This window comes from Seriola dumerili, unplaced genomic scaffold (assembly GCF_002260705.1).
Source record: "Seriola dumerili isolate Sdu_G_001 unplaced genomic scaffold, Sdu_1.0 BDQW01000266.1, whole genome shotgun sequence".
NCBI classification, from domain to species: Eukaryota; Metazoa; Chordata; class Actinopteri; order Carangiformes; family Carangidae; genus Seriola; species Seriola dumerili.
In genome coordinates this window covers 683,509-702,279 of record NW_019174521.1, presented here as the reverse complement: position 1 = coordinate 702,279, position 18,771 = coordinate 683,509, and the positions used below count along the sequence as shown (strand labels likewise).

Sequence of the window (18,771 nt, the reverse complement as noted above, 5' to 3'; positions counted from 1 at the left end):
CTTTTTATTCCATTTCAGGTCATGAACAACATTCAGTTGGTCGTTCTCATTTCTACACATAGACTTGATCTTAAAGATATTTCCTCTGATTTTTTTATGAAGTCCAAATGACCATTTCCTAAAAGGTTCAGGTCTTTTTTCGAGTCTTTATCCAAAAAAATTAGTAAAACTATAAATAATCGATTCAACAGTCTGCTCTGATGTATGTAAGGTCTAGCTTATTGCCCACAGCAGTAACTTTGTGTTAACGCCTACATTATTTTGTGGGGTCACAAGTTAAGTTAGAAAAAGCATTGCTGAGGACTGGAAGATCAGTGTGGAGTCAGTCTTTGAGTTTCTCCTAACATTAGCAGCCCTGTTCTCATCATTATTGCATTTATATTCCAGAGCAGCTGCTATGTGTTAAACTGCTTTCAGATCCAAGTTGTGCTGCCTCCCTTGTTTAGTATTAAACATTCACCCTGTGATTCCACAGAGGAGAAGCTGAAGTTCCTGGAGCCCATCGAGGACATTGAGACTCAGGAGAAGAAGACCATCAGTTTCATCTGCAAGGTGAACAGGCCCGAGGTGACAGTGAGGTGGATGAAGGCCGGCCAGGAGGTGACGCTCAATAAGCGCATCGTCTACAGAGCTGATGGACTCAAACACACCCTGACCATCAAGGACTGCGTCATGGATGACGAGGGCGAGTACACCGCTGTGGTTGGTGATGACAAGTGCGCGGCTGAGCTGATCATCAGCGAGGCGCCAACTGACTTCGCCGCACAGCTCAAAGACCAGACCATCACCGAGTTCGAGGACGCCGAGTTCACCTGCAAGCTGAGCAAGGAGAAGGCTGTCGTCAAGTGGTACAGGAATGGACGCGAGATCAGAGAAGGACCCAGGTACGACAATCATCCAAGTCTTACATGTTTTGTTAAAAACAGTAAATAACACATTAGAATTAGAAGAGATCCACATTATGATGAGAACCTGCTCTGATTTTCTGTTTAGTTTGATCATCTTTATTATACCTTTGACTTGTGTTTTTTCAGATATCACATGGAAAAAGAAGGCAAGATATGCAGACTGATCATCAAGGTGTGCAGACCTGATGATGAAAGTGAATACGCCTGTGGTGTAGATGAGAGGAGGACAAGAGCAAGGCTCTTTGTTGAAGGTAAACTCTTCATGTCTCTTCGTCTTTTTTCAAAAACCACAGAGGTGTATTGAGTTTTCACATGATGATGATGTTGTCCGTTCTGCAGAGACCCCCGTGGAGATCGTCAGACCTCCTCAGGACGCGTTTGAACCTCCAGGCTCGGACATCGTGTTTGAGGTGGAGCTCAACAAGGACAGAGTGGAGGTGAAGTGGATGAGGAACAACATGATCATCGTCCAGGGAGACAAATACCAGATGATTAGCGAGGGTAAAGTCCACAGACTGCAGGTCTGTGAGATCAGACCCCGAGACCAGGGAGAGTACAGGATTGTGGCTAAAGACAAGGACGCCCGCGCCAAGCTGGAACTGGCAGGTGAGTCAGCATGGAGGAACCAGTCCCACAAATCCACCCTGTGATTGATTTATGAAATGGGCCGAACAAATGAAAACATGAATTGTTTTATCTCCTTTGCAGCTGTTCCCAAGATCAAAACCACCGACCAGAATCTAATGACAGATGCTGGTAAACCCTTCGTCATGACCGTGCCCTATGATGCTTACCCTCGTGCCGACGCCGGGTGGTTCTTCGAGGACACCAGTCTGCCCGTCCAGAACATCGACACCTCTGCTGACAAGACAGAGTACCGCCTTAAGAGCCCCAGCAAGGAGGACCAGGGCCGGTACAAAGTGGTCATCAAGAACAAGCATGGCGAAGGAGAAGCGTTCATCAACCTGGACGTGATTGGTGAGTCTGGAGGTTAAATCATTGATGGGTGTTTGGATAACTACATTCTGTATCCTGGGTATGTCTGTGGATGTCAGAAAAGTTTTTATACGTCATGTTGGTGGTTTTCAGATGTCCCTGGACCTGTCAAGAACCTGAGAGTGGTCGACACAGCTGATGGTGAGGTCAGTTTGGCCTGGGAGGAGCCAGAGAGTGATGGTGGAAGCAAGATTATTGCCTACGTTGTGGAAAGACGTGACGTGAAGCGTAAGACCTGGACTCTGGCAACAGATCGTGCTGATGTCCCAGAGTACTGCGTCAGCGGCCTCAACAAGGACTCCATGTACCTGTTCAGAGTCTGTGCCCGAAACAGGGTTGGCAGCGGACCCACTGTTGCCACAGAGGACGCAGTCCAGGCCAAGAACAAGTTTGGTAAGCAACGTCCAAAGATTTCCACTTGTATTAACACACCTTCTCCACACTTCAATCCAAATCAAATCCTAAATGTGTTTCTTTTCAACCATCAGATGTTCCTGATGCTCCAGAAAATGTTGCAGTAGCCAATGTCAACAAGTTTGGTGCCACTGTCACCTGGGAGCCTCCCAAATTCGACGGCGGCTCGGAGATCACCGCCTATGTGATCGAACTCCGCGACAGGACCTCTGTGAAGTGGGAGGCGGCTCTGGTCTGTGGCGCCAATGACCGCTCAGCCGCGCTTAATGACGTGGTGGAGAACAAGGAATACATCTTCAGAGTCAGAGCTGAGAACAAGGCTGGCATCGGCAGGCCCAGCGCCGCCACAAACCCTGTCAAGATCATGGATCCCATCGGTGAGTGAAAACCAGCAGTTCAAGAGTTAAAATTCTGACACCTGTAAAAAAGATCAAATGATGTAATTTCACTGGACCTTTTGTGCTGTGGCTGCAGAGAGGCCAAGCCCGCCACTGAACCTGAACTTTAGTGACCAAATCAAGTCGGCAGTCACACTGACCTGGGAGACGCCCACCAGCAATGGTGGCAGCATGATCACCGGCTACATCATTGAGAAATGTGACGAAGGCACTGACAAGTGGCTCCGCTGCAACGCCAGACTGTGCCCAGACCTCTCCTACCGGGTACAGAGTTCACCAATCATTTTTATTCTCTGTTGTTCTGCTCTGTTTAGTTTTATTTATTTATTTACATATGTATTTCCATCGTCCTTCCACTGATGGATTTTATTTTTTGTGTTTTATGAAGCTCTGTTTCCCACTTTTCACCTTTGTATCTGACAGCTCTGAGTCTTCGCTGGTTCATGTGAGCTGTCTGTTGACTGATGATGTTACTGTTGTGTTGTTCTCATCAGGTGTCTGGTTTGAAACCTGGTCAGAAGTACCTCTACAGAGTTTGTGCAGAGAACGCTGCTGGCGTGTCTGATCCAGCTGAGCAACTCGGACCGCTGGTCGCCGACGACCCTCATGGTACGAGACAAACAGTTGAATCAACTACTGATGTATTAGGAGGAAGTGGATACTTCATTTCAAATGGCGTCCCCTTCATTCCTTAGCACAGATGAAAATGTCCATCTAAAAGCTCATCCAAAATCCCAGATTTTAGAGATAAACCAAGATTCTTTCTGTCTTTCTTCCTTTTCCAGCATTAAATAGCGTCTCTGAAGCACCAAAACTGTCCACTAGATGGCAGTATAACTTGTTAACCAGCCTCTGGTTCTCTCCAAATAACACTACAATCTAAAACATTTTTCTTTCTCTGCAGTCGGCCCGACCTTTGACCTGAGTGCCTTTAGGAACGGTCTGGAGGTGATCGTCCCTCATCCTCTCACCATTAGAGTCCCGATCACTGGATACCCGACCCCCGTTGCCAAGTGGACCTTTGGAGAGAAGGAGCTGACCACTGCGGACGAGCGTGTCTCCATGGTGACGAAGCCCACGTACACAGAGCTGACGGTCACACCGAGCGTCCGTCCTGACAAAGGCACCTACACCCTTCAGCTGGAGAACGACGTCTCTTCTGTCTCTGGAGAGATTGAGGTCAACGTCATCGGTAACAACAATTTCTCTGCCCTTAAAAGTATAAACTGAATAATTATATGTAAATATAGAAAGAAGATTTACTTATTCAAAGATGTTATGGAAGTTTGGCGACCAGATGCATGCTGGATAAAGCTTCCATTGAATGCTGCCCCGAGCAGTTCTGAAAATAAATCTTTTCCATCCACAAATGACTTCCTTATGCACTTCATTGTGTTTTTTGTAGGTGTACAAAGATTTTTAATTTCTTCTTTGGTGTCTTTTTTTCCCAGCATGCCCCAGTGCTCCCAAGGACTTTAAGGTGGCTGAGGTGACCCGACACCATGTCCACATGATGTGGGAGGCTCCGGAGCATGATGGAGGAAGTCCAGTCACCCACTACCAGATCGAGAAGAGAGAAGTGTCTCGCAAGACCTGGGCCAAGGTACATCAGAGTGTTTTCCTCTGTAGTTCTGTCTGAGAATCTACTCCATCCAACCTTAACAGATTCAGCAGCACGGTGCTACAGCTGTAGGACCTCAAGCCTCTAACAGCATCATGCTTGTATATAAAGTCAATAGTTTGTTGAAAATCTCAGAGTGTTGGTCATAGTTACTAAGATGTGACGAATCTATGGAAGCTACAAAGCAATAAATACAACATATCAGTTGGTTGGTGGTTGAAACAACTCTAAAGCACCCAAATAAAGCATGGCAGAAATTGTCTTTGCACCTGTATGGCCTTACATCACTAACAAACAAAAGTTGAAGGCCTTGACAGGGCCAAGCAGCAATCAACTTAGAGGTTAAAGATCGTGATTGCAACGTCTCCTAACCACTGTGATGATGTAATGTCCAGGTTGCTACTGGCATCCTGGACCTGGAGCACACTGTGACAGATGTCATTGAAGGAAAGGAATATCTGTTCAGTGTCACCGCCTGCAACAAGTGTGGACCTGGAGAGCCGGCGTACATCGACGAGCCTGTTAATGTCTCCTCTCCTGCCAGTGAGTATTTTCACAGTGAAACCAGCTTCAACATGAGCATTTGTCTCCTTTGCTTTTAAGAACATTTTTCACCTCATAAAAATTTGTGTACAAATATCCAGAATCTCACGTACCATTATGTTTATTCTCGCAGCTGTACCTGATCCTCCCGAGAACCTGAAGTGGCGCGATAAGAGTGCCAAGACCATCTTCCTGTCCTGGGAACCTCCAAAGTATGACGGAGGTGCCCCGATCAAAGGCTACGTGGTGGACAAGTGTCAGCGTGGTACTGACAAGTGGGAACCCTGCAGCGACCCCATCCCTGAACTGAAGTAAGTCCTGACAGTTTGAAAATGGTAAATTGTTAGGATTTCTACAGTTTTCTTGGGCCTATTCGTTATTTGTGTCCTTTTGTATATTGTGGGACAGTTGTTATAAGATATGTTCTATGCTCTCAGGTTCCAGGTCACCGGCCTGATTGAGGGTCAGTGGTACGCCTACAGAGTCAGAGCTGTCAACAAGCTGGGAGCCAGCCGACCCTGCAGGGCCACTGATGAGATCCAGGCTGTGGATGCTAAAGGTAGGCCGGTCTGTGCTCATCCAGACATGATCCTAGTGGTCTGGAGTGAATGTTTGCATTCAGCTTCTTCAAACCTACTGTACTGATATTGTAAGAGATGTCCTACATCGTAAGTATGTACTAAGGAATGAAAGATGATCAGGATCAGGTGTCAGAGTAACTGAATTGGGACTTGTAGAAATGAGAAAGGAGATGTGTAGTACTGATAGGACTGGAAGTAAATATATTGCAGTCAGGAGGTTAATAGGATCTTGAGTGGGACTAATGAGATTGTGAGCAGGAATAACTGAATCTGGAGTCTGACCTTTTTTTTCATAAATCCAACAGAGCCTCCAGAGATCCAGCTGGATGTGAAGTTGCTGGCCGGTCTGACTGCCAGGGCCGGTACCAAGATCGAGCTTCCAGCCGATGTCAAAGGAAAGCCCGATCCCCGGGTGAAGTGGACCAAGGCCGACCTGGTCCTGCGGGCTGACAACCGCATCACTATCGACACAGAGCCAGGACACTCCAAGCTTTCCATCGCTGACACCACCAGAGGGGACACTGCCACCTACATCATTGAGGCTGTTAATACTTGTGGACGCGCCACTGCCACTATCGATGTCAACATCCTTGGTACAGAGGCTAATTTATTATCCCACCTATGATACCTGAGCTATAGCCACAACTGAAACTGAGACATTACCAACCTGGGTGTGATTTTTCAGAAATATTCATGTTGTGTCCCCTCCTCTTCAGATAAACCTGGTCCTCCAGCTGCCTTCGATATCTCTGAGATCACCAACGAGTCATGCGTCATGGCCTGGAACCCTCCCAGGGACGACGGCGGCTCACCCATCACTAACTATATTGTGGAGTGCCGTCAGTTGGACAAAGAGGAGTGGGTGAAGCTGTCTGCCACGGTGAAACACACCACCTTCAAAGCCTGCAAGCTCACAGCCATGAAGGAGTACGTCTTCAGGATCAGCGCTGAGAACCAGTACGGCATCGGCGCACCTGCAGAGCATGTGCCGATCATTGCAAAGTATTCCTTTGGTAAGTTGTTTTAAATGGTTATCTAATTATCTATCAAAAATTGCCCCTTGAACATTGATGAAATATGAATAGCCAATGACAAATCACATTATTTTCCATCTGTTTCAGATCCTCCTGGACCTCCAACCAGAGTTACTCCCTCTGACATCGCCAAGGATGCCGTGACTCTGACCTGGTTCGAGCCAGACGAGGACGGCGGCAGTCCCATCACTGGATACTGGGTTGAGAAGTTTGATCCAGAGAGCGACAAGTGGATCAGATGCAACAAACTGCCCATTAAGGACACAACCTTCAGGTAAGTTATCATCATCACTATCATCAGCCGACGAGGTGAAGGATCTTTATTTGTGTGGTTTTTCATCTGACCGCGTGTCTGTGTGGCTGCAGGGTGAAGGGACTCCCCACCAAGAAGAAGTACCGCTTCCGTGTTCTGGCTGAGAATCTGGCTGGTCCTGGAAAACCAAGCGTAGAGACCGATCCAGTCCTCATCAAAGATCCCATTGGTATGTCACCTGCCATTCAGTACTGTTACTCAGCGTACACTGTAATCACTGTATTGACGGCTGTTTCTTTAAGCTTTGTCGTATCAAGATTGTAATTTAATTAATAAACTGTATATCATAGAAGTAATACGATTGGGAGTGAGAGTAATAGGATTGGCGACAAGAGTAATTGGATGATTATGATAATATCACACACTCCTCTTCAGATCCTCCATGGGCTCCTGGTAAACCTGTCATTAGGGACATTGGCAAGACCACAGCCCTGGTGGCATGGACCCGGCCAGAGCACGACGGTGGAGCTAAGATTGAAGGCTACATCATTGAGTTCCAAAAGACTGGAAGCGAGGAATGGATCCGGATTGCTGAGGACATTCCTCTGACCGAGCACCAGCTGCAGGGTCTGATGGAGAAGCAGGAGTACTCATTCAGGGTCAAGGCCGTCAACAAAGCCGGAGAGAGCGAACCCAGTGAGCCCAGCGACCCTGTGGTCTGCAAGGAGAGACTTTGTAAGTTCAACTCAGGGCTGGGTGGCAGAACACTGTTTTTCTAAAAGGATTATAGTCTGTGAAAAACTCCAAAAAAATTAGCTATGAGGGTTTTTTATTATAATTGTCCTTGAGTTTAAGGTTTAAAGGATCTGATTCAGGATCTCCCACAATCAGTAAAAGATAGAGCCAATACTCCTTGTTTTCCATTCCACAGACCCTCCCTCCCCTCCTCAGTGGCTGGACGTAACCAACATCACCAAGACCAACGCTGACCTGAAGTGGCAGGCTCCCAGCAGTGATGGAGGCTCACCCATCACCAACTATGTGGTGGAGAAGAGGGACGTGAGGCGAAAGGCCTGGCAGGCAGTTGACACCACCGTCAAGGACCTCAAGTACACCGTGAGTCCTCTCAACGAAGGGTCACTGTACGTGTTCCGTGTTGCCGCTGAGAACGCCGTTGGGACGAGTGAATTCTGTGAATTGGAGGATGCTGTGCTCGCCAAGGACACTTTCAGTAAGTTCTCGACAGTTCAAGATTTAGTCAGCTTTGTGTTTGTTAAAACTTGAGCTACCAGTGTAGCTTGAATAGTTTCAGTGTATTTATAGACAGTTTAGAGCAGATTTTTTTTTGTCTACAGTGACATACCTCATCAATTACTCATTGACAGGTTGACACTTAACACATTGGTGACCCCTACTCCAGGGGATGATAACAGGACGCAAGATTGTCAAAGGCACTTTATTTCCATTTTAAGACTCTGAGTACGGCTGCAAACAAATGTAACTGTCAAGTATTCGTATTCATGTTTGTCATTTTCTCTGCAGCAACTCCTGGACCTCCTTATGCCCTGACAGTGGTGGAGGTCACCAAGAGACATGTGGAGCTGAAATGGGAAGCTCCCAAGAGCAATGGTGGAAGACCGATAACCAAGTAAGATGAAAAACAGCTACTACTGTCTGTGATTCCAAATATAACTGAAAAAATATTCAACAAGACAATCACCCTTTGCTTTCCAGGTACGTGATTGAGAAGAAGGAGAAGCTGGGAACCCGTTGGCTGAAGTGCTGCAAGACTCCAGACAAACAGACTCAGTTTAAGGTGACAGATGTGGATGAAGGGTCAGAGGTTCAGTTCCAGGTCAGAGCTGAGAACGAGGCTGGAGTCGGTGATCCAAGTGAACCAACTGAGATCCTCACCATCGAGGATGCAACCAGTAAGAGACCAAATATTTATTGGAAATGCAGGAGATCCTTGGGTGACTACTGGGGATGTCCTTGACGAAAGAAATTCTTTTTATGAATTGATTTGTCAAATTGTTCCTCCAATAGTATCAGTGTATGGCAGATAAATACAGGAAATGACTTCATATCTCTAAGACACAGTCAAAAAGAATATATTTCAGATGTACTCACAGATGTCCTTCTCTCTCTCCAGGTGCTCCATCTCCTCCTCTTGAAGTGGCCGTCCCTGACGCCAGCCGAGAGCACATCAACGTCACCTGGAAGCCTCCAGCCAAGGACGGTGGCTGCCCGATTACCGGCTACCATGTTGAGGTGGCAGAGGCCCGCCCAGAGCTGAAGTGGCTCAGGGTCAACAACAGACCCATCAAGGAACTCAAGTTCAGGATTGATGACGGAATCAAACCAGAGAAGAAGTACGTCATCAGAGTTCGTGCCATCAACTCTGTTGGTGTCAGCGATCCCTCCGAGATCTCTGACAAGGTCTTCACCAAGGATCCCGACTGTAAGTATCCACACCTCTCTGTTTATTAGATAAGTCTAGATAGGTTCAATCAAAACACTGATAATTAACCCTAAATAATAATCCTGTCCTCTGGTCCCAAGGTGCTCCAACTATGGATTTGGAGGCACAAGACGTGGTTGTGGTTGAGGGCGAGAAGCTGCACCTGAACATCCCATATAGGGCGATCCCGACGCCCAAGATGGTGTGGCAGAAGGACACAGTGGAGTGTAAGGCCGATGACCGGCTCTCCATGACAGTGGAGATGAACAGCGCACACCTGGAGCTGCTCAAGTGCACACGTCCTGATGCCGGTGCCTATGCCATCACCCTGGAGAACAGTCTGGGAACTGCCACTGGAACTGTCAATGTCAAAGTCATCGGTAGGATATCCTCCATGTAAAAGTGCTTGGGAAATATAACACCATGCATTGTTCATGTTATAAACTTGTGTATGATGTACTTTTGTAAACCAGTACAAATGTTAGATTCGTCCAGTTCAGTTTCCCACAAGCACTTTTCAATCCCATTTTTGCATTTGGTTTCTGATGAGTTCTTGGTCCAGGGGACTTTGTGTATTTGTAAAAATCTCCTTGTAACCCTGTTAAGCACTATTTCCAGTTATATTTCACTAGAACAGACTAGCAGCAACCCTCCTCTAACACGTTTTTGGTTCCTTCCTGAACCCTGCAGGACTCCCCGGTCAGTGTAAAGACATCACCTCCAGCGACGTCACCAAGAACTCTTGCAAGATCAGCTGGGAAGCCCCAGAGGATGACGGTGGCACCCCCATTGTCAGCTACACTCTGGAGCGTCGTGAGGCATCCAAGAAGACCTACATGCCTGTCATGTCTGGAGAGAACGTCCTGACTTACACTGTCAAAGAACTGTTCATCAATTGTGAGTACTACTTCAGAGTGAAGGCTGTCAACAAGGTTGGAGCTGGAGAATATCTGGAGCTACGCAACCCTGTCATCACAGAGGAAATCAAACGTAAGTCCTGTTTCCAGCTCTATAACATTAGAGGGTTGATCTGTATTGTCATTGTAAGCATGTTAGCATTGACATATTAACATTTAGCTCAACGTACAGCTTTGTACCTATTACCTAGTGAATGAAATGAGATGACACCTGGTACATACCTCTAGGATTATAGTAAACCTGGTGGTCTTGGCTATGGAAGCACCTCAGACATTTACAGTCTGTGGCTAATATTGATTCCACAGAGAAACCAGACCCACCTATCCAGGTGGAGGCTCACGACCCGACGTCCAAGTCCATCACAGTCACATGGAAGGCTCCGGACTATGATGGCGGCTGTCCCATCCAGGGCTATATCGTGGAGAAGATTGAAAAGGACGGCGACCGCTATGAGAGGGTTACCCCAAGCCTGGTTCCTGGTTTCTCCTACGTGGTAACAGGCCTGAAGGAGGACATGGAGTACCAGTTCAGGGTCCGCGCTGAGAATGCCGCTGGAGTCAGTGAGCCATCACGTAGCACACCACTTACCAAAGCTGCAGACCCCGTCGGTACGGATAACTACAAAATGCTTTAATATCGTTTATTTGTGTATTTAAACCACAAAAAAGAAGGACCTTGATTTCAAAACTCTTATTTCATTTGCAGAAAAACCAAAGGTCACACTTCATGCCCGTGTGCAGTCTGGTGTCTGCATTAAGAAGGGTGAGGAGATCCGCATCGATGCCTTCATCTCTGGGTCTCCGTACCCCAAAGTCACCTGGCTGAAGAACGATGAGGACGTCACCAAAGAGCCGACCAAAAAGATTGTTCCTTTGGTCAAGAAGAAGAAGTCCAAGGCCAAGGTTTGTGTCCTCACAGAGGCATCTGACAGTCCTAATCATTTTCTACATAATGTAAAGATATTTTCTAATTTTTACAATGGTCCCTTTAGGTTCCAGAACCAGAGGAGGAGTTTGTGACTCCACTGCGTGAGCGTCTGGGTCTGGATCAGACCCAGAAGGGCCGATCTGCACTGATGATACGTGACGCAGTCAGACCCGACCATGGAAACTTCACCATCATGGTGGAGAACACTCACGGTGTTGCCACCGCCTCCTGCAATGTCAACGTCCTTGGTAAGACAAAAGTTTATTTATTTATTTATTACGAGTTTCTAACCTGATACTTAAACCTCCAGCTCACATGACCTCCTCAAGGTCCTCAGTTAGTTTTAATTAGAGGAAACCGGTCATCAGTTATACATAAGGAATTTCAAACTCGTTTTCTGAAAATCATAAATGGAGAAAAAATGCTTTGAATCAAATTAACTGTTTTTATAAATCAAAGAATAATATTTTTACTCGAAGCAATTGCCCTGAAAGATTTTATAAACCTCATTTACATGTTGACCCGATTCCCCTGTCCTGCAGACAAACCCGGCGCTCCAATCAACTTCACCTTCCATGAGATCAGGAACACCTCAGTCATCTGTAACTGGGAACCTCCTGAGGATGATGGCGGCAGCGAGATCCTGAACTACATCCTGGAGAAGAAGGACAACAGAAACGATGAGATCGGCTGGATCACCATCACCTCCACCCTGAAGGGTACCAGCTGCCCCGTCACCAAACTCATCGAGGGGAAGGAGTACATCTTCAGAATCACCGCTGAGAACAAGTTTGGCTGCGGGCCACCATGTATCTCCGAGCCCCTGGTTGCCAAGAACCAGTTCAGTAAGTAACAGAACAAATAATAAAGGAATCCATGAGGGAAAATTTCTTTCTGGCTAAAAGTGACTGCAAAACCGAATATATACATAAAACCCCTGTAATAAATACTGAATATTAAGTAGAAATAATAAATAATAATATCAAATATAAAAATATAGTAAATAAAACATTTTGTCATGATTGAGTAGAATCCATTATAATGGATTTTAAAATGAAAGTAAAAATAAAATTATTTGTATATTTTCAGAAAGTTAATTCACTTTCGGGCGGCACGGTGGTGCAGTGGTTAGCGCTGTCGCCTCACAGCAAGAAGGTTCCGGGTTCGAGTCCCGGCTCGGACGCGGGATCTTTCTGTGTGGAGTTTGCATGTTCTCCCCGTGCCTGTGTGGGTTCTCTCCGGGTTCTCCGGCTTCCTCCCACAGTCCAAAGACATGCAAATGGGGACTAGGCTGATTGGATACTCTAAATTGACCATAGGTGTGACTGTGAGAGTGAATGGTTGTTTGTCTCTGTGTGTTTGCCCTGCGATGGACTGGCGACCTGTCCAGGGTGTACCCCGCCTCTCGCCCGAAAGGATGCTGGGATAGGCTCCAGCCCCCCCGCAACCCTACTAGAGGATAAGCGGAAGAAAATGAAAGAATGAATAATTCACTTTCTAAAAGTCACAAGAAAAAAACTACACACAAACTATTGTTTTTCCACTTTGGCACCACCTAATGGTCTTATCAACAATGACACTGTAGTAGACAATGAACTCCTTCCCCCACTTTCATTAATGTACAAAGGCTGTTGAGTCACTCACCTTTTTCCTACCCCTTTAGATCCTCCTGATGCTCCCAACACTCCCAGAGTCCACGAGGTGACGGCGAGCACCGTCCACATCTCCTGGCACGAGCCGAAGGACAATGGCAGCCCAATCCTGGGCTACTGGATCGAGAGGAAGGAGGTGAACAGCAAACACTGGACCCGAGTGAACCGGGCCCTCCTCAATTCTCTGGATGTGAAGGTCACCGGCTTGATGGAGGGACTCACCTACATCTTCAGAGTGTGTGCCGAGAACCTGGCCGGGCCCGGGCCCTTCAGTGAGCCTACCGACCGCATTATCACCATGGACGCCATCCGTAAGTTTCTTTCTGCTGACTCCATTCTATTTCTTCTCCCTCTCTGTGCTGTCAACCTAAAGGCAAACATGAAAAACAAACAATTCACTGTCTGTTAATGTACTGTAAATATACCATAAAGCCCAATTCAATCAGAATGAGATTATTCAAAACGCTGGAATGCAGACATCACATTAAATTAGTAATTTAGATCATAGATGGACACTGACTGACTTTGCAAAGCATGAATTAAAGGACCAAACCAGTATTTATCTTTTACCCATTTAATACAAAATGTATCTATTGGCCAAGACACCAACTGGTTGGAAAAACAGGATCAGGTACTTTTTACCATGTGAGAATATAGAACATTGTTGTGTTCACTTAAGTCTGTTAATTACCACTGAAATATTAAACACATCTCTGCTCTCCCTCAGTGCCTCCTGGCCCCCCCACTCCATGGATCGTGGATACTGGGAAGGACTCTGTCATTGTGGCCTGGAAGCCACCACTGTACAACGGTGGAGGAGACATCTTGGGATACCACGTTGAGAAGGTACAGGAAACTAACAAGATAACCTCTCTGGATTCTTGAGCTTGGAATTGAAAATTACATTTCCAATAACTGACACATCTGCAGCTATAGGTCCCTTTTTCTTCAAAACAAATCTTTACTGTTATGTGATGTTAAACTCTTGTGCTCTGCTCACAGGTTTTGGCTGGAGAGAAGGACTGGACTCGGAGCACAGAGTTCAGGTGCAAAGAGCTGACATACACTGTGACAGGCCTGGCCGAGGGAGCAGATTATTATATCCGTGTCATCGCCGTCAACGATGCCGGACCCGGAGCTCCTGGAGTTACCGAACCCGTCACTGTTAAAGAGCCTCAAGGTAAGTTATCCAACTGAGGAAGTATGGACAAGGTAATTTGCCTCAACACATTTTATGTGGAATCGTAATGTTAACGTTTTTCAACACTTCCTGCAGCTACTTCACATTTCATAATAAATGTTTCCTAGTCAATTGTTAGATTAAAGTACTTAATTTAATACATTTCAAGGCAAAACTAACAGTCCTCGCTGTCTTTGCCATTCAGAACCTCCTGCTGTGGACTTTGATGACTCTGTGAAGAACGGTGTCATGATAAAGGCAGGCGAGTCTTTGAGACTTCCCGCTGTGGTGACTGGCCGACCCCAGCCGGAGGTCAAGTGGGCCAAAGATGAGGCCGACATCGACAAAGAGAGGATGATCGTTGAGACAGTGGGCAAAAACAGCACACTGTTCATCAAGAAGGCCGTAAGGGCAGATCACGGAAAGTACAAGATCTCTGGCACCAACAGCAGTGGGACCAAGACCGCTGAGACCAGAGTGGACGTTATGGGTCAGTGTTACATGAATACACCCCAGCATTCATTTGTACCTGCAAACATACCTGAAATCCCATTCATACAACCTCTTAAGTCCTGGTGTTTGTTTTAGAAACTTTGTTGTTGTTTTTCAGATCACATTTATTGTATTTTCGTTCTTTTGTAAAAAAGAATCAAACAGGGTTGTTGTTATCAGTTAGTGTTACCTTCAGTTAAAAGTGCAGATTTTGGTAGTTGTAATGCACCACGTAAACAATGATTAAATGAACAAGGTCATTCTTCATTATATTAGAGGAACTTAAAAACAGTGAGACAAAATGTCCTTGACATCTTTACTGGTCTGTGTTTCTGTAGACGTACCGGGACCAGTGGTTGACCTGAAGACAGTCGTGGTGACAAAGAAGAACATCACTCTCACCTGGTCTGACCCCTTGGACAACGGCGGCAGCGACATTATTGGCTACGAGGTGCTGAGGAAGGATGCCAAGATGAAACTCTTCCGCCAGCCCATTGAGACGGCGTCCTGTAAGTGTGACGTCCAGGGTCTGCTGGCTGGTGAGGAATATGACTTTAGGGTCATTGCAAGGAACAAGTATGGTGATGGAGCTCCAGCTGACCTGGGTCCCATCTTGGCAGAGGATCCCAAAGGTAAACCCACAGAAACATGACCTGTTGCTGATATTAGCTGACATTTTATGGGAGAGAAGATCTAGTGGTCTCCTGAAAGAATTGGCCAGTGTTGACCGAACTCCCTGATAATGTTTCAGGTACTCCATCTGCCCCAGAGAAGTTGCACTACACTGATAGAAGTAAGACAACTATCACTCTGGCCTGGCAGCCACCTCGCACTGATGGCGGCAGCCCCATCAGAGGGTACTACGTGGAGAAGATGAGGTCTGATAGCACTGAGTTTGACGTGGCCAACCGCAAGATCTTCACTGAATGCTGTGGAACGATTGAGAACCTGTCAGAGAACCAGGAGTACCAGTTCCGTGTCAAAGCTGTGAACGAGGTTGGGGACGGAGATCCATCCAAGCCAATCACAGCCAAGATCCAGGATGATGAAAGTACGAAACTATTAAAATCTTAATGTTAAAATGACACATGTAGGATCAGTTTGGGTGAGACAACAGCAAAATGACTTAGGTTTGCACAAAAACAAAATACTAAGGAAAGCTTGTTGTCCACAGTTGCTCCTGTTATCACGATCCTGAAGTTCTTCAAGAGCAATGCCATCATCGTGAGGAAAGGGTCAGCCATCGACATCCCAGCGGAGGTGAAAGGACTTCCTCTGCCAACGATCCAATGGATGAAGGACGACGTGGTCATTGAGAAGCCTGATGAGGAGAAGATGACCATGGAGACTGAGGAGGTGAAAACTGATTCATTAGATAATTGACTTTGGACTTTTGTTTAGTCTGTGTCCAACAGTTTGGTCCTGATAAATAAGTATAGTTGCACTGAATCATTCACTACATTCCTACGATCCCCATCAATTCACCCAGTACACCTTGCTTTGTTTGTAGCCACCTTCCTGCTTCCTGCACAAAGAATCACTTGTCTTTTACTAAACTCACTCTTGCATTTCGTCATGTGGGTTCATGAGTTATCAATTGTAACTATTGAGTTGTTGCCCATTTACCCTGATATGCTCAGGCACATATAACCATTCAGTATTTCATTCAGTGTATACCTGTAAGGATGAACCTTTTAGATTCTACTCACCTGATAACCTTTCCTCTTGCACCACCCAAGGGACAAACTTTCAGTTCTGTTTATTTGACAAGCAGATGACAAACTAAACTTTTTTTCATCTTCAGGTTAACCGGACAACTCTGAAGACAAAGATCGCCATCCCAGAAACCATCAGGCAGGACAAGGGCAACTACAAGCTGGTGGCTGAAAACTGCTATGGCAAAGCTCAGCATGTCATCACAGTTGAGATCCTTGGTAAGAATCAAAATTTTACATGAGAAATCACTTTTTGTGAGATTAAAATTTAATGGGAATTGTTTGAAAGTCCTTTTCATTGACCCACACCTACAATTTCAGACCGTCCTCTTCCTCCGAGGAACATCGTGGTCTCGGACATTAAGGCAGACTCATGCTACCTGACCTGGGACGCCCCAGAGGACAACGGAGGCAGCGAGATCACCAACTACATCGTGGAGCGCAGAGACGCCAGCAAGAAGAAGTCCGACTTTGATGCTCTCACTATTAATCTCATCGACAGGAGATATGGGGTGAGTCAAGGCTGTAGGGACTGAGAGCTAAACTGGGATGTAGTGCTTTGATTTAGTTTCCAATAATTATATTCATATAATGTAGCAGTTCCTAAAGAAATTTGTTTTTAAACTCAAACCCAACTGTCTCAGAATATTATCTCAAGTTTTTTCTCCAATTAACTCTTAAGAACTAACAGACCCATAAAATAGAACGTTACAAAAAATTTGTCAGTGAAATTAGAAACATTTCATCATCATTCTGCAAAATCATCATGTATTTGAATCTGTGTTTAACAAAAAGTTGTTCTGCTGCTTCAGGTCTACAAACTGGACTTGAACGGTTCCTACCAGTTCAGGATCAAAGCTGAGAACAAGTACGGCGTCAGCGACGGCTGTGATTCAGAGAAAGTCCAGCTGAGGGATCCATTTGGCCTCCCTGGACCACCACGTAACCCCAAAATCATTGGCGCCACAGCGACCACCATGACTCTGACCTGGGAACCTCCTCTGGAAAATGGTGGTTCCACCATCCAGGGATACTGGCTGGAGAAGAGGGAGCGCGGCGCCGTGTACTGGGGTCGTGTCAACCGAGCTCCAGTCACCAAACCAGCAGTGAAGGGCCTGCAGTACACTGTGCTCAGACTCATTGAAGGAACAGAGTACCAGTTCAGGATTGCAGCCTGCAACGCTGCAGGGGTTGGACCACCCAGCGAGGCCACTGAATGCCGTTTCACTGTGGATCCATGCAGTGAGTGTTAACCCAGAATCTTCTAGCATTTTGAGAATAACCTGTTGTAATTAAGCATCTTCAGATTCATTAAAAACATTGGTTCCTGTTGTGTTCTACATCAATATGAGATGTATATTTTTATTCTGAGTGAAATTTTGACATTTTTATGCAATTTATGATAAGCACAATGTCAACCCCTCTGTGCTCCTTTCGTAGACCCTCCCAGCTCACCTGGATCCCCCGAGGTTAAAGACAAGACCAAGAGCAGCATCACTCTCAGCTGGAGTCCCCCCGACAGAGATGGTGGCAGCCCCATCAAGGGTTACATTATTGAGGTCCACGAGGAGGGCTCTCCTGACTGGAGGAGGGTGAACCCCGCTGACAAGCTCCACCCATCCACCGAAATCACCGTCCCTGACCTGAAGGAGGGCAAAAAATGCAAGTTCAGGATCTACGCTGTGAACGCCGCTGGCAACTCAGAGCCCGCCAGGACGTCGGACATCCTGGTTCAGGACATCCTGAGTAAGAGTCATACATATTAATAATCCTTCAGCCACAAGAGCTGCTCTTAGACCTGCTCACAACACAATTACTGTTGATGGTGATACTTAAGTTAATCAAACCGCTGTCCACTGGTATTGATGTTGGCTGATAAAAATCACATCTTTTTGGTTGTTCAGATGGTTTCAATCTAATGTTTGTTAAAGGTCCAGCACAAGATCCGTATCTGTACATATTTAATATTTATTTTCAAACTGAGCTTTGCCATGTCACTTTCTACGTTGATGATGTCATTTTGTTTGCTAAAAGCTCTTCCATAACTAAGTCTTTTCATATGACCTCCAGACCTCTTTTATTAGTGTGAAGCCTGTTCTAAGGTCAAGACCATGGAGCTTTAATATTCCTACTCTGATCTGTACTGTTCATGGAAATTGAACAGAGTCAGTGCAACAGTATAAGATTGTCTTACAAATCCAGGTTGAACTTTACAAACACATGAAATATCAAACTGGATTCTGGTCATGCTGCAACTTCTTGATTCTGTGTGTGCAGTATTGTTCTCAGCACATTAATGAAGCCTAACATGAAAATATCAGAGCATGCTGGTTTTAAAAACTTGTGTATTTGTGTGTGTGTTATCCAGTCGAGCCAGCTGTTACTCTGGACATAAGTGCTCACGACCTGCTGAACTGCAGAGCGGGAACACCCATCAGGATTCCCGCCACCATCACCGGACGACCCGTTCCGAAAGTAACCTGGACCTTTGACGGAACTGCCGAGACCGAGAAGAAGAACGAGCTTCACACACTGCCTGTCGACTCAGAGGTCAGATGATGATAATGTAACAGACTGAAAATCACAGATTAGTCTTTGTTTCACTTAATTCAACCTTAATCAGACAAAAAATATGATCAACAATTGGTCCATTTTGTGTTGCCTGAACTCAGTCATCA

The 18,771-nt window shown here is 45.9% G+C and overlaps 1 protein-coding gene across 1 annotated transcript in view; it reads left to right on the top strand.

Moving 5' to 3' along the window:
- The window catches only part of ttn (titin), a 173,814-nt gene that overhangs the window by 85,851 nt on the left and 69,192 nt on the right, over window positions 1-18,771 (top strand). Inside the window, 40 exon segments of the mRNA XM_022757173.1 lie at window positions 476-884; window positions 1,035-1,159; window positions 1,248-1,514; window positions 1,617-1,886; window positions 1,998-2,297; window positions 2,393-2,695; window positions 2,793-2,980; window positions 3,211-3,325; window positions 3,621-3,908; window positions 4,168-4,319; window positions 4,733-4,880; window positions 5,014-5,191; window positions 5,318-5,439; window positions 5,767-6,054; window positions 6,178-6,474; window positions 6,583-6,769; window positions 6,862-6,977; window positions 7,184-7,483; window positions 7,680-7,979; window positions 8,291-8,396; window positions 8,483-8,679; window positions 8,901-9,209; window positions 9,311-9,589; window positions 9,900-10,199; window positions 10,433-10,735; window positions 10,833-11,029; window positions 11,119-11,302; window positions 11,597-11,899; window positions 12,718-13,017; window positions 13,434-13,552; window positions 13,709-13,886; window positions 14,092-14,376; window positions 14,717-15,010; window positions 15,130-15,429; window positions 15,553-15,734; window positions 16,183-16,312; window positions 16,415-16,605; window positions 16,906-17,335; window positions 17,534-17,839; window positions 18,462-18,643. Of these exon segments, the coding sequence (XP_022612894.1) occupies window positions 476-884; window positions 1,035-1,159; window positions 1,248-1,514; window positions 1,617-1,886; window positions 1,998-2,297; window positions 2,393-2,695; window positions 2,793-2,980; window positions 3,211-3,325; window positions 3,621-3,908; window positions 4,168-4,319; window positions 4,733-4,880; window positions 5,014-5,191; window positions 5,318-5,439; window positions 5,767-6,054; window positions 6,178-6,474; window positions 6,583-6,769; window positions 6,862-6,977; window positions 7,184-7,483; window positions 7,680-7,979; window positions 8,291-8,396; window positions 8,483-8,679; window positions 8,901-9,209; window positions 9,311-9,589; window positions 9,900-10,199; window positions 10,433-10,735; window positions 10,833-11,029; window positions 11,119-11,302; window positions 11,597-11,899; window positions 12,718-13,017; window positions 13,434-13,552; window positions 13,709-13,886; window positions 14,092-14,376; window positions 14,717-15,010; window positions 15,130-15,429; window positions 15,553-15,734; window positions 16,183-16,312; window positions 16,415-16,605; window positions 16,906-17,335; window positions 17,534-17,839; window positions 18,462-18,643 (9,428 nt within the window).